This window comes from Adiantum capillus-veneris, chromosome 27 (genome assembly GCF_014529385.1).
Source record: "Adiantum capillus-veneris isolate H3 chromosome 27, ASM1452938v2, whole genome shotgun sequence".
Lineage (NCBI taxonomy): Eukaryota > Viridiplantae > Streptophyta > Polypodiopsida > Polypodiales > Pteridaceae > Adiantum > Adiantum capillus-veneris.
The window spans coordinates 134,304,452-134,319,858 of NC_140957.1; the positions used below are offsets into that span (position 1 = coordinate 134,304,452).

Genomic DNA, 15,407 nt, shown 5'->3' on the forward strand with positions numbered 1-15,407 from the left:
CCGTCTTTGGCTTTGTATGTCATAGGAGACATATCGTGCTAGTTGCCACTATCCCTCTGAATCTACAAGTCTCAATCTCAAGCTGGTGTGAAGATGTCCGTATCTGACCAATGGTACACCATAACCCATGAGATAGATGTGTATCCATATAGTTGGGTCGAATCACAAACCCATGACCAATGGCACTCCAAGGTTTGCATACAATCGAGTATCCTTCGCAAAGCTACATAATGCATCCAAATGTCGCTACATACCCTTGGCTGAGTCAGAGATCAACAAAATATCATGAGCATATAACACAATGGAATCCATGTCCCTGCTAGATGGGAATCTTTGTCACCCTCTTTGTCAATGTAATCAGAAACATCTATATACATGCCAAATAGAGTAGGAGACAATGGAAAACCTTGCTTCACTCCAATAGTGGAGTGAACTAAATCAAATATCCCCTCTTAAGTGCGTACGTGTCCCACCACAAATCTATATAGAGCCATGATCCCCCAAATTAACTCAATGACCAATGTCGTGCTAGAATAGTTCTAGTCCTTTGATGGAGCCCTTATCAATGTCGTGGTCGCCCTCATAGACGTGGGTGTCTAGCTCTCCTAGGCTCAATGGCTTTGTCAGCTACTATACCTCTGGTATAAGTGGTTTGTGAAGTCTTCTATAAAGCATGCTCATTTGGCTACTAAGTCCCTTCTCTAAACAAGTACATGATCTCCCTGTATGAATGTCTCCCACTTCTTGATCTCCTCAAGAGACTCTCCTTGTGTTTGCGTAGCTCTAGCATAAGCAACCTGAGGCATCTATTATCTTGACATCTCATGACTCTAGCCAATGGTCCAAATCCCTCTGTGAATAGACAATGAAAGCGACCTCATATCTCATAGAATACCGGACAATGACAAATATGATGTAACTCTGTCTTCGGCACTATATGACACAACTGGCATATACTGGCCTCTACTGATACTCTCTTAAATCTGCCAATCTTGATCTCTAGTTGATGCTTGATGTGGGAATCTAACCAATAGCACATTGTATTTCATAGGATAATTGCGAGTATCCATATAGGCTGGCTGATCACATATCCATCCTCTATTAGTTGGAGAAGATGCTTTCCTGTATCCATGTGCTTCTGGTATCTAGCTAAATCAAATCCCGATATATAGGTCTAGTGATCTCTATCCGTGAGAGAGATAGAGGGAGGGTGCATGCAAGGAGTAGTGAAACGGAGGCAGTCTATCCAGTCTCCATCTATCTAATTAATCAAAAGGGCCTCGACCACTAGAGGGGGCCATCTAGCTTGGCTTGATTAATAATCTCATTAGGCATTTAGGCCCTAGCCCAAATGCGACTATAACTATGGAGGGTAGCCAAGTGCAAGGGTAGGGGATGCCTCTTGATGCCCACAAATAGTGTATAAACACCCAAAAATCTACCATGTACAAACAGAGGGTATGCAGCCTATATTAAGCTAATGAGTTGTTTCAAATCATCAGAAAGATCATAGAGACTAGAGACGTCTCCATAAATCTCCTTCCAGTAGCGCTACTAGGTCCACTCTGTGTGTGTGTGTGTGGAGCTCCAGCCCCTCCCTCGTCTCTAATTGACACCTCCCTAGGGAGGTGGGACCAATGGCCCAGAGTAGGCGTCACGAGTTGGGTTCAATCCGGGCCGTCCAATTGTCATTTGAACTACGTGTGAACTAAGAGTGAACTCGAAGGTATGTGCACCACACCAAATTTGGTGTGAACTTGGTGTGAACTCAATGTGAACACGGTGTGAACTGGGGAGGGTCTACACACCACACCAAATTTGGTGTGAACTCAATGCGAACTCAGTGTGAACTAGGTGTAAACTTGTCCGCGATTCCGTGACGTGTAAACTTACCACACACACACCTTTCAACGAGCGCGCGTTAGCCTAGTCGTTATCATGGGGGAGAGGGTAGCGGGTTCAAGTTCTAGATCCAAGAAAGTGGGATTCTTTTGCATTCCATAGGCAATCCAACGGTCACAATCAGCCCGTGATCGTGAGCCATTGATCCCACCTCCCAAAAAAATGTGTCATTTAGTGACGAGGCCATCCCTCCCCTTTTTTTTTCCAGATTATTTTTTTAGGAGTCCTCTTTGTCGTTTTTATGCATCAATTAGGTGGCCATGATGATGCATAAGCGTGGCTCATGCGCAATGGGACATGCTTGTTGCCTAATTATATGGGGCCCTTGCCCAACCATGTTTCATGGCTAAGTTTTGAAGGGATAATTGTTCAAAAATCAGGCAAAAAAATAGGAGGCGGACCTCCCCCATCATCCGCATGCGGGTGGATGATGGGGGAGCTCTGCCTCCTCGTTAATCTTTAATTACTTGCGTTCAAGATTTAATGGTATACATCAAAAAAATAGGGGGAGGCAAAGCTCCCCCATCATCCGCGCACGCGGATGATGGTGGAGCTTTGCCTCGAGCGCAGATGAAGGGGGAGCTCTGCCTCCCCTTTTTTTTTGCAAATCCGCCATACTTTGCCATTTTTTGCAAATCCCTTGAACTCCGTCGAGCTTATTTTACTTGATTATGTTAATTTTTATTATATTTTTTAATTGTATGTCAATTATCTTTATGTAAGTTTAGATCATATATAATATTAATTATTATATAATATATAGTATATATATTACTATATATATATAAATGAGGGTGCAAATAGCGTGATTACCTCTCACGAGTGGAAGGCTAATCTGCTCTAGGAATGGCCCGTACGTGTGAGCTCTCTCTCTCTCTCTCTCTCTCTCTCTCTCTCTCTCTCTCTCTCTCTCTCTCTCTCTCTAACACACACACACACACATGCGCGTGCGCACACGCACACACACACACAACTAACCAACCTATTAGAAGGATGGAAAGTTGTTCGCCGATGACAAGAGGTCGGGAAGAGGAGATGGGTTCCTTAGTCTCTTACCTTCCCATGATTGGTTCACTACCTCCGGATGTATTAGTTGAGCATGTATTCTCATGGATATGTGTACGCGAGCTTTGCGAGCTCCATTGCATTTGCAAGGCTTGGAGTTTGGTGTTGGGAGGGGGAGAGTCCTTGTGAGACAAGGCAAAGGAGTCAACTCTATGATTCCAAATCCCAAGACAGGTGAGCGCTCCATGGATCAACATGTATGCCAAATGTGGTGTATTTTAGAAAGCACAAAAGGCACTTGAGTAGATTCCTCTCAAGGATTCCATCTCTTGACACACATTGATTGTAGGATATGCCCAACAAGGGCACGACTCCTTTCAATGGATGCAAAGGAAGGGAATATCTCTAGTTGCAATAATCTATTCTTGCATCTTGAAGGCATGCGACAGTACATAAGATGCCAACTTCGGCAAAAGAATTGAGGATGATATTGTTAGTCAATTGTTGTTGACAAAGAACATTGTGATTGGAAATGCCTTGATTGACATGTATGCTAAGTCTGTACTTGAGAAAGCACAACAAGTGCTTGAGGAGCTTCTTATCTAGAATGTTGTCTCTTGGAATGCATTCATTGTGGGGTATACCCTAAAGGAGCATGGCCAAGAAGCTCTAGGCTGTTTTGAGGGGATGACAAGCAAGGGCATCTCTCCAAATACAATCACTTATGCTTGCATCTTGACAGAATGTAGCATTAGGTAAGATGATGATATGGGCATAAGAACCCATGAAGATATTGTTTGTTAGGGGCTGTTATAAAGAAATATAATGTTTGGCAATTCCTTAGTCAACTTGTATGCCAAATGTATTATAGCTTAGAAAGCACAAAAATGTTTGCGGAGGATCCTCTCTTGGATGTCATCTTCTGGCACACATTTTGTTAGGATATGGCTAGGATTCTATGGGGTGCTTTTGATGGATGTGTTGTGATGTTTCTTCTTGCTGCTCCATGTGATAGCAGCACTCCCAAGTGAGAACATGAATATGCTGGTAGATTTGCAATCGTATGTACTACCAACCCAGTCCACAGTTGTGTAGCCATAGAGCTGCAACTCCATATCAAACCTAAAAGAAGGGTACATAATCCAAAGTAGCACTCACATAGCGCAAGGTGAACCTCCTTGCATTCGAGTGTGGTTTCCTGGAAGACCTCATAAATTGACTCACCAATCCAACTGTGTAGCTCAAGTCTGTATGTGAGATAGTCAAGTAGATCAAGCTTCCCACAATCTTCATTACATGGTAGCATTATCAAGCACTTGACATGTATCATTCCCCAACTAATCTAGGGGCATTGCAGTTGGCTTACGACCAGTCATAGCATACATTTTTAACATATCCAAAGCATATTTCCTTTGTGACAACCATACACCTTCTTCTATGCGAATAATTTCATGCCCAAGAAATACCACAAGTCTCCCAAGTCTTTCATGTCAAACTCCTACATAAGTATAGCTTGCACACTCTCTGTTTCAGCCACATTATCACCTCCAACAATCAAATCATCCACATAGATACATACTACCACAATTCCTTCCTCATTCTTCCGTACATACAATGAATGGTCTGCATCAAACAAATGAGGGATGCCACAATCCTCTCATACCAAGCTCTAGGTTCTTGCTTCATCCCATACAATACTTTCTTTAACCTGCATACCAGGTCATGTAGCCTCATATTTTCATAACCTTGTGGCTGCTCCATATACTCAGTCTCTTGCAAGTCTCCATGCAAAAATTAATTCTTTACATCCATTTGTTTCAATACCCTTTTTAATATGGTAGCCACTGCAATAAACACACGAATGGTATCCATCATAGCTATGGGGCTGAAAGTCTCCTCATAATCAATCCCATAAGTTTGTTCATAACCTTTGACCACAAGTCTAGCCTTATACATGCTCACACTACCATCAACATTATGATTTATTTGGTAAATCCACTTACATCCAATTGCCTTCTTATCCTTTGGTAATGTCACCAATTTCCATGTTCCATTTGCATCAAGTGCAACCATCTCTTCATCCATAGCTTGCTGCCATTTTTCATCCTTGAAAACATCCTCAAAACATGTGGGTTCTAGTACCTATGTAATCTTCGCCGTAAATGCACAATGACAAGCCTCATAACTGTCATAACTCAATCTCTGTACATGATTTCTTGCATTTTCTGACCTGCGTGGTCAAGGATCACTATCAAGTGTCCTATTCCCTACTTGCATTCTTCTTGCACTAGGAGTATTCAAAGAGGGTATGCCAAACTCTACTTAGAACCACTGCTATCACCATCATTATAACCAACACTTAAATTTGACAGCTTATGGGGAATCATCAATTTTTTCCTTTCCCTTCCTTGATACATTTAAAGAGTTTTTAGGACTCACTCTTTCATATAACCTGCCACTCCATGAATTCTCACCATGACTTGCACTAGAGGACCCTTGTGGCCTACTCAAAACTTGTGAATGCGCACCTGTATTTTTTGCAGCCAAATTCTCTCTTACATCAGCCCCAAAATCATCTTTTACATCAGCAGACCAACTTGCTATTTCATTAAAAACAACATCCTTGCTCACCCTCACTCTATCCGTGAATGACAGGATTGTAACACTTGTATCCTTTCCACTCAAGGGAATAGCCAACACACACACGTTTTTATGCTTTTGAATCAAGCTTACTTCTTACCTCATCCGACACTTGCACATAAGCAATAGATCTCAACACTTTAAAATCTGATATATCTACTTTTTCACTACTGAACTTTTTTTCAGGTGTCATATCATGTACTTCAACAGTAGGTGTTCATAATGTAGACACCTATAGAAACAGCCTCAGCCCAACAACAATGAGGCATGTTCTTTTCAGGTGTCATATCATGTACTTCAACAGTAGGTGTTCATAATGTAGACACCTATAGAAACAGCCTCAGCCCAACAACAATGAGGCATGTTCTTTTCATTCATCAATGCTCTAGCCACTTATGCAATTTGCATGTTCTTCCGCTTAGCAACACCATTTTGCTACAGAGTATACCTGCATGAAAACTGCCTCTAAATTCCATGCTTTTTCAAAAAACCATTGAATTTATTGGAGAAGTGTTCTCCCCCTCCATCTAACCTCAGGCACTTTACATGTTTCCTAGTCTATTTTTCAACCATAACTTTGAAATTTTGAAAATGCATAAAAACCTCACTTTTTTGCTTTATGAAGTAAACCCATACCTTCCTCGTATGGTCGTCAATGAAACTCCCATAGTATCTAGATCCACCCATAGATGGAGTCTTTGTCGGACCCCATACATTTGTAGGCATTAAATACAATGCATTCCTGCTTACATGTTTATCATGGAGAAAGGATGTTTCTGCCTGCTTTCCCAATTGACAAGCTTCACATACTTTCTACATTTTAGCAACTCAAAACATAGGTAAACATGTAACCATCTCTTTATCTTGCATCATTTTTATCCTCTACAAATTTACATGACCAATACGTTTGTGCCAAATATCTATATTTGGAAAAACATTTGCACCTCGTGCAAACATGATGGCATTAACCTCGGGCGCATTTTCATCCAAAGTAAACATTCTGCCCACTTTATTTCCTTGGGCAACTAGACTTCCATTCTTCTTATGCTCTTTGACAAAGAGACATGCATCGGAATTCAACCTGACTTGTAAATCCTGCTCAACATTTTTCCAACAAAAACCAGGTTCTTTGTAATGTTGGGTATATGTAGTACATTAGCCAGCTACTTCACTTTACCATTTGTCATAAACAATGGCACATTTTTTGTATGTATAATTGGATGTGCAGTATCATCATCAATATCTACATAATCAAGACTTTGTAAAGTCTGTATTTTATTAAACCATTCACCATGGTTGGTCATGTGATTCAATGCGCGAGAATTCACATACCAGACATTATCACTGGATTTTTCCACATTTGTAGACATAGTGTTCAACATGTGTTGTACCACAAATAGCCTCCTGAGCTCATCTGCATTCTTGCTAGTGGTTGCATAATTATTTTTTTGCCTTTTGTCCGGACAATCATGCTTAAAATGACCATGTCTTCCACAACCCCAACATACTACATTTTCGTGATGACCCGCATTATTGTGTTGCGCATTTCCACAACCTCTTTTACGTCCCCTGCTTCAAAAGTTTCCTCAACCACCACCTGTACTCTGACTATGATTGTTTTTTTCTTGTTGTGCTTGGTGGTTGAATCTTCCTCGGCCTCGTCCATGACATGTACAAAATCCTCTTCCTCTTTCTCTATTGTTGAAAAGGACCCGTTTAAATTTGTTTCCACCCTGCATAGATGAGTCTTCATCAAGTTTCTTATCTTCCACAATCAATAAGGACACAAAATCTGTAAACAAGGGAATGTTCTCTCATAGATGGATGCCAATTTTAAATTGTTTGTACTCAGGACCCAAACCTCGCAGACAGACCTCTACTTTATCATCATCATCTATTGTAACACCAATTGATGCAAGTGACTCACATATGCTCTTTATCTTCAACGAATAGTCACTAATGGACAGGCTTTTCTTCAGCACAATATTTAGCTCAGTCTTCAACTGCAGCTTCCTTGCCTTTGTCTTGGTCACATCCAATGACAACAAAGTGTCTCAAGCCTCCTTAGGATATTGAGCATCCTGTATATGCCCAATCATAGTGTCCTATACACTGACAGAAAGCCAGTACATGACCTTCTGAGCCCTTGGTTCCAATATTTAATTGTCTTAATTTGTGCAACAGTTGCACCTTCCTTTGACAGTGATGGTGCTATCTCATGCTCTCCATCAATGTAGTCCCAATAACCTTTACCCATAAGGAAATTGATCATTCTGAGCTTCCAAGCATGGAATTTTTTCTTGTCTAGCTTCTCACTGACAACCTGGTTAAGCCCATCATTGTTGGACGACATGTTTCCAACCCATCACACAGTCTTCGAGCAGCCTGCTAAAAATAGTATGTTACTGTCTATAACCACAATCTGCGTATATACACATGTTAAGCTGTACTTAACATTGTATGTGCACCATACACCAAACCAAAGCTTTCTGCACCACCTATATGTAGATATGTAGAGTCCGAACCTTAACGTTTTTGCACACGAATGTACTCTAATTCCAAAATGGAGGTCAAGATGTACTCGGAATGGAAATTTGGCTACACATTTGGAGTCCAAAGGACTAAAATAGAATCTTGATATGCACATTCTCGAAGTGGAATCTCTTGAAATAGAGATCGTTGAAGATGTCTCTTGAGAATACCGAAGCTGCTTCCTAGACTACTCCTGCTTGCTGCTCCAAGATCCTTAGACACAACCAGGCTCTGATACCCTGTCAAAAGAAAGATAAGGAGAGAGCTTGAGCTCTTACAAGCACGCGCACACACACACACACACACAAAGATGAAGGCAAAAGACTGTACTTCTTTTTCTTCACAAACTAAAGATAAGAGGTCAACAAAACATAAGGGAAAATACAACATAAAAGGGAAACTAGTACAATGGTCTAGTATGAACAGCTAGTGAGTGAGGTAAGTAAATAAGAGTTCATCACTCCGCCAAGTAGACCAACTCAGTGTTGTACATCTGTAGTATCATTGGCAAAGATATGTGTATCCACAAAGGCGCACCAATGATGATGACTGTCGATGATAGTCATTCAGGAGTAGTACATGTTGAGCTTAACATCTCAATGTAGGAGGTTTCTCCCCCGTGCATTGTATACATGTATATCATTCTAGGGCTAACTTATCTTTCTATTTTGCATTAAGCAATACACTCTCTGTTGTGTGGCTTGAGCTTCTTCATCTTCTCCAAGCTGTGTGTGTTTCGCTGCAACCCTAATTCCAATAGAAAATGCCCCTTTTTGTCTATAAAAAGGCCAAACGAGCTAGGAGAAAAATTTCTTTGGGATCAATTTACATGTTGAACCTTATTTCTCCACTTGGCAAGCACTTTGGACACATCTTAATTTATAGTCACGCATGAAGCCTACTATTCTTGGCCAAGATTGCCTTCATTTTACTGTCTAGGTAAAAGGACTGTGCCATCTCCATGAGCTTGACATATGTACATTTATAGACCAAATTAGGCATATTTAATGTGATAAAACATAGAACAGTGTCATGTCTAAGGCCTCGCATCCCCAACAATATATGTACAAAATTGCAATCGTGCCAATTGTTCTCATAGATACATTGTAGCATTTGATCCCACATATAAAAAACACAAATAGTGAAGTAGAAATTTTATTTTCACAGAATATACATGTCAAGGCATGATTGTTGGGGTAAGCCATTTAGCTTACACTTGATGTGTGACCAACCTTAAAAGCCAAGCATATCAACCATCACCATTATGTGATGTATTCATCCCACTACATAGAATTTCCTAGTTATATGCTTCTTTATAGTCACATGATATTCACTACAACCTCATGATATTTGACCATTCACCCACATGTGATGGAAATCACTTTCTAGCATTAAATACCACGTGATATTTGACCCTTCTCCCACAGGTGATGGAAATCACTTTCTAGCCTTAAATGCCACCTTTCCACTATGAGCCTATATAAGGCCATATTGCTTAGTTTGTATTTTGCACTTTTCATCCTAATCAATCAAGCGAGTATATTTTCATTGATGAGTTCTCTCTCTCTCTCTCTCTCTCTCTCTCTCTCTCTCTCTCTCTCTCACACACACACACACACACACACACACACACACACACACACACACACACACACACATTTGTTTGCTCCTAGCTATTATGAAACCTCACTACCATGAATGCAACTAATCTTTTTTCACCTTAATCAAACCTTACAAGTGGTATCAGAGCTTGTAAGTAATTAGTATCTCATTATTACTTCAATTAGATCCCTAAACTAGATCTAGTGCTCTCGCTCTAAGCACTAAATTGATTCATAACTCTTATATCATTAGATTAGTATAACTCAATTCTAGTTATCTCATCATTGGTTTTGGGCAAGTCTACACGGTCACTACCCTCGTTATGATTACCAATAATTGAATTGAGTTCCAATTGTGTGTTTTCTTTTCTTCTTAACTTATCGTTTGACTTTCTTGATAACAATCGGTGCTTATATGTACACATGTGCATGTGAAGCCCTCATTAAGAGCTTTTGGATGAATGTACCTATGCTCTATTTAACGCAAGCACCAAACAATGGTACCTTGATTAATCTTGCATGATTTTGTGCTTTATTTTTGCTCGGTGCCAAATTACTTTTGGTAAGACCACCCTATGCACAATGTCCACCAAAAACATCGATAAGTTCAACGGTATCGGATTTCACTCATGGCAGTAAAGGAGTGCTAACGAAGAAAAATCTTTGAGCATCGTGAACCCGCCATCCGGTTCGGGGAAGTCTTGACACAAACCTTGAATGCTCAAGAACAACCTAAAGATGAGCAAGCACTTGGAATCATCATCACGGCACTCAAAAATGGCTTCATCCATCACATAGATGATGCTACATCCGCTTTCACGCTTGGAAAACCTTGGAGCATCTTTTTGGTGCTCGAAGTAAGCATTCCAAAATGAGCCTCAAAATTCAACTTTAACCAAAAGAATCCTAGAGATTCCAAAGGTAAAATACACATAGTGGAAGAAGAAGAATAATAAAAAGGGGAAGTCAACATTGTTTATTATGAGGATGTATTGTAATGGGTTTTAAACATTGTCCCAAACCCAAAGTTTGGAGGTAAGAGTCTACCCTCTCTTGCATCAAATTCCACCTTATGAGTCATATGCAGTTACCCTGAGTAACCTATATTATCATTGGTTAGAATCCATGCACTGCGTGTAAACTTCAGCTTACAGGGGCATTTATTGGGGTAAACCGTTTAGCTTACACTCGATGTGTGACGAACTTCAAAAGTAAATCATATCAACCATGCACCATTATGTGTATGTATGTATCCACTACATAAAATTCCTTAGCTATATGTTTCTTTATAATCACATGCTATTCACTATAGCCACATGATATTTGACCATTCTCCCACATGTGATGGAAATCACTTTCTAACCATAAATGCCACCTTTTCACTTTGAGTGTATATAAGGCCATATTGTTTAGCTTGTGTTTTGCACTTTTCATCTTAATCAATCAAGCGAGTCTATTTTCATTAAGAGACCTCTCTTCCATTTGTATGCTCCTAATTATTACGAAATCTCACTACCATAACTTTAAATAATCTTTTTCTCCCGTAATCAAACCTTACAATGACAAAGTTCGTGACATCTGGTATTTTTTTAAAGCTTTACAAGAACGAAGAACGAAGAACTAAGAACGAAAGACCAAATAAACTATAACCCTCCTAATTGGCTTCGCAGATAATTGGCTTCCTTGTAAAAGATTTGCTTGGGCGGAAAGTTTGCTGCATGTTGGCCTCAACTTCGCACCTAATTTTCAAGCACCGCTAGCTGGTAGAGACGTCGAGCTCAGTACTGTAACCATGGCTTCCATTCATTATGGCCTATTGAAAGGCAGGATGCTTGCGAAATGCAGCCCCAATTGGCTTCTAACTAAGGCGCTTCGCTTGTCGGAGCCCTCTTCTGTTCGACGTTATATTAGCACGTTATATGATCCGGCCTCGCTGATCACCTCCACAGAGAACCATTCTGCTACCTACTCCTCCTCTGGTGATGGTTGCGTCGATTTCTTCTTTCACGTTGTTCCCGACACCCCTGCCACTGGTATCGTTAGCCGCCTTGAGCAGGCATGGAAGCAGGATCCTCTCGTTGCTCTCAAACTGGTCTTCCATCTTCGGGATGTTCGGTGCAAGGGCAAATCTGACAAGCAGGGCTTCTACACATGCGCATCCTGGCTCCATCAGTATCACCCCAAAACCCTCCTTGCCAATTTGCACCTGATACCCGGATGTGGCTACTACAAGGACCTCCTTGAGGTGCTGGTTCGGGAAGTGGAAGGCCCGAAGGCGGTTAACCAAAAGCTGTGTGCACGGCACAAACATCAGAATAATCATCTATATGCAAAGCATCCACGGGACAAGCGCCGATGGCTAGTGAAGGGTTATCGACAGCAACGTGCCAGCTTAGATGCGAGATTAGCAAATAAAGCAGGGATTCTTCAGGACACAACCATTAAGAAGACGACTTATAAGGAGGCAGCTTCGGTGCTTCGCAAGCAGAAGCGTGCGGACATGGCTTTGAGACTTCAAACCAAGCTTAAGGAGAGCCCTCAGTTTGTTGAGTTGTATGATGCTGTTGCAGACATCTTTGCAAAGCAACTGTTGGCTGACAAAAGAGCGCTTGAATCGAAGAAGCTCCGAGACATATCATTGGCTGCAAAGTGGTGCCCCTCCATGAAAAGCAGCTATGATTTGCGAACTGGTCTTTGCTATGCCATAGCTACTCGCCTTTTCAGCGAGAACGAATCGACGAAGTCATTTGATATCTTCTATATTGTTGGGAATTGGCGTCCTCTCCTGACTGGTTTGCTTGCTGCTTTTTACAATGGAATAGCTACCTGCCTTTTTGGCCTAGACGAGGAGAGTCAAGCCATGAAAGACAAGCTGGGAAAGTATTTCCCTGATGACCAGAAGCACGCATTTGTTATGGCAAACAAGCTGAGAAAGGATTTCTACGTGCCTCTTCGCCGAGTCCTGAAAATTCCAGAAATCTACATGAGTGCTAAGAGGTGGCATGATCTGCCCTATGAGAACGTGCCATCAGTTGCTATGACCAACTACGCGCATCTATTCTTCGAGCACGACAAGGAGCGATATACGAAGTTTCTCACAGATGTCGGTTGCGGCAAGAAAAAGGTTGCTGCTGGGGCTTTGCTTCCTCATAAAATTGTCCAGAAGGCTTTGCAAGAAGGGTTATATGAGCAACTTCTTGCGGAGGGGCAATGGAAACGCATGGTTAGCGACTTGAAGGAAAGCGGGAGTAAGTTGAGCAGTAGCATGGCTGTGTGTGATGTCTCGGGCAGCATGCATGGCACTCCGATGAATGTGTGCATTGCCCTTGGTTTGTTAGTGGCAGAGCTAAGTGAGGAGCCTTTCAAAAACCATATCTGCACATTCAGCGAGAGACCCGACCTTCATTTGGTACAAGGAGACACACTCGCAGGGCGCTACAAATTTACTGCGAATATGAATTGGGACTTTAATACCGACTTTCAGGCGGTCTTCCGCCTTCTGCTACGTACGGCCCAAGAGGAAAATCTTCCCAAGGACAAGATGGTGAAGAGGCTCTTTGTCTTTAGTGACATGGAGTTTGATCAGGCATCATCAAAACCTTGGGAAACAGATTATATGAAGATCACCGAAATGTTTGAAGAGGCTGGCTATGGCAATCCACCCAACATCGTGTTCTGGAACTTGAGGGATAGCATTAGCACTCCTGTCCTTGCCGATCAAGAAGGCGTTGTTCTTGTTTCCGGGTTTTCGAAGAATCTTCTGAAGGTCTTTCTGGATGAAGATGCTGAGCTAGTATGTGAGGATGTGAAGAAGAAAATGGACCCAAGGGAAGCAATGATGAAAGCCGTAACAGGTGCATATTTTGAGGACCTTAAGGTGGTGGACTAGGCTAGCTTCATGTAGACAATAGTGCAGCAAAAGCAATGTACCATCACCTCTTTTGCATGCATGCAGTACATAGTTATAGCTGTGGCATAACTGAAAAGTCTCTCATGAGCTTGCTTGTGGCAGGCTGGTCAGTTTGTGAGGCTGGAAAAATGCTGGATCCCATGTTTATGAGACCGGGCATAAGAGTGCTTGGCTTGCATGTGTAAGTATCTAAGTGGCCATGATAATGAAGCTAGACTAGAACACAGAGAAAGAGCTACACATATTATTTAAGGTCCTTTATGTTTAGTTACCTTAGGAATGAGGCTCCACCAAGCTTGGCATGCGAGGTCAGGCAACATGCAAGAAATTGACAGCATGGCATGTCGATTAGCGTGATTACTGAGATGGCAAGCACAAGGTGCTTTTGTCGCGCAGGCATCTGTGGTTTGAATACACACGACAAACATGATTGCTTGACAATCATGATCGTCAGCAGCAACCAGGCATGCACGGCATGTCATGGGCAATTCTTCTGCATGCATACACATTTAACACTCCAAGCACAAGCACGGCTTGTGAACAATTATTTTCAGCATTGCAATTTTGTTGTATCCAAAGGACCTCGGATGCAATTACTCAATCGAATCAAGCACGGCTTGAATCCCAACCACTTGGCTCTGAAGCACGGCTTCTCAGAGGTTGACTTTGATGCAAAAGCATAGCAAATTCGCGATGCTTTAGAATCTCAAGGAGATTGGCACATCCTACTGCTCGACTTGATGCGGGGGGGCATGTTGCTCGGCATGGCCGACTTCGTGTCACTGTTTCTCGAAGCGGACAGAGAATGTTTGCCACACAAGGCTGGTTACTTTCAGTAGACATCCCTCAACAAGTTCGATGCTGTTTGTCATGATATCTGTGTCTCAACAGCCGACTTCGTCGTCTAGTATCGCAACATTCAACATGGAAAATTCCCACGTTCGGCTTATGCTATGAGCGTACAAACTTGGGAAGGATTTGGCAAAATGCTTCCAGCTTATTTCATTGCATGATAGACGAGCGTATATGATACAAGGGATGTATATTTACATCCAACAGCTCCCATCCGTGCAGTAGATATGGCTACGAGCCATTTTAAGTGAGTTTTTTTCCACGGACTTTTGAGTCAACTGGTGACCGCAACGATCAGGTTAGCCAATTTTATGTTCTTATTATTTTTCCATGATTACACTTTACTTGGCAATTACTATCATTGTGCAAAGCAAAGTGCTTTGGAAATTTTACATGAAGCACGGCTTCTCCCTTGTGCCAAGGACCTGCCCAATGACTTGTCATCAAGGGCCGTGGCACACAAGTTTGCAAAAACTGGCAAAATAGGGAATATCACCTCACAGAATTCCTACCAGTTTAGATTGTGCAAGGCACTTATGGTTTTGGTTCTCACGCTTGAGACCGTTATAGTAGCCAAGGGCTGACGTTTTTGCATGCAAGGCATGCTAAGCAGGTGGCATGGATTCCACCACTTTATGCATTATGCTTCCGCTATCACATTCGCAACTCTGTCCTTGTAAAAGGTTGGCGCCAATGTCAGTGCAAGAGACTCATATTCTCCACATGTGGAATATGTCTCAAACAAGGATATCAAGAAAAGCGACATCCATCAAGTACGAGCTGGTACTTGTGTGTGGAGGTAACTGCAAACACTCCATGACAAGAGTGAGAGGGACCCTCATTATCATGCTCCACACTGGCTAAACTGAACTCCTTGAGTTCCTAGACCATGTTGTATCCCATGTGACAACATGTGCCAAATCGAACCCTACAACTAGGTTCCTAATAGCATAAGGTATAGTGGA

At 41.8% G+C, this 15,407-nt stretch overlaps 1 protein-coding gene across 1 annotated transcript; it reads left to right on the plus strand.

The window, feature by feature from the left end:
- Positions 1-11,401: 11,401 nt before the first annotated feature.
- Positions 11,402-14,205, plus strand: LOC147422790 (uncharacterized). The gene has a single exon (XM_086503166.1). The coding sequence runs from the start codon at positions 11,473-11,475 to the stop codon at positions 13,567-13,569; it is 2,097 nt and encodes a 698-aa protein (XP_086359292.1). The 5' UTR covers positions 11,402-11,472; the 3' UTR covers positions 13,570-14,205.
- Positions 14,206-15,407: the final 1,202 nt, after the last annotated feature.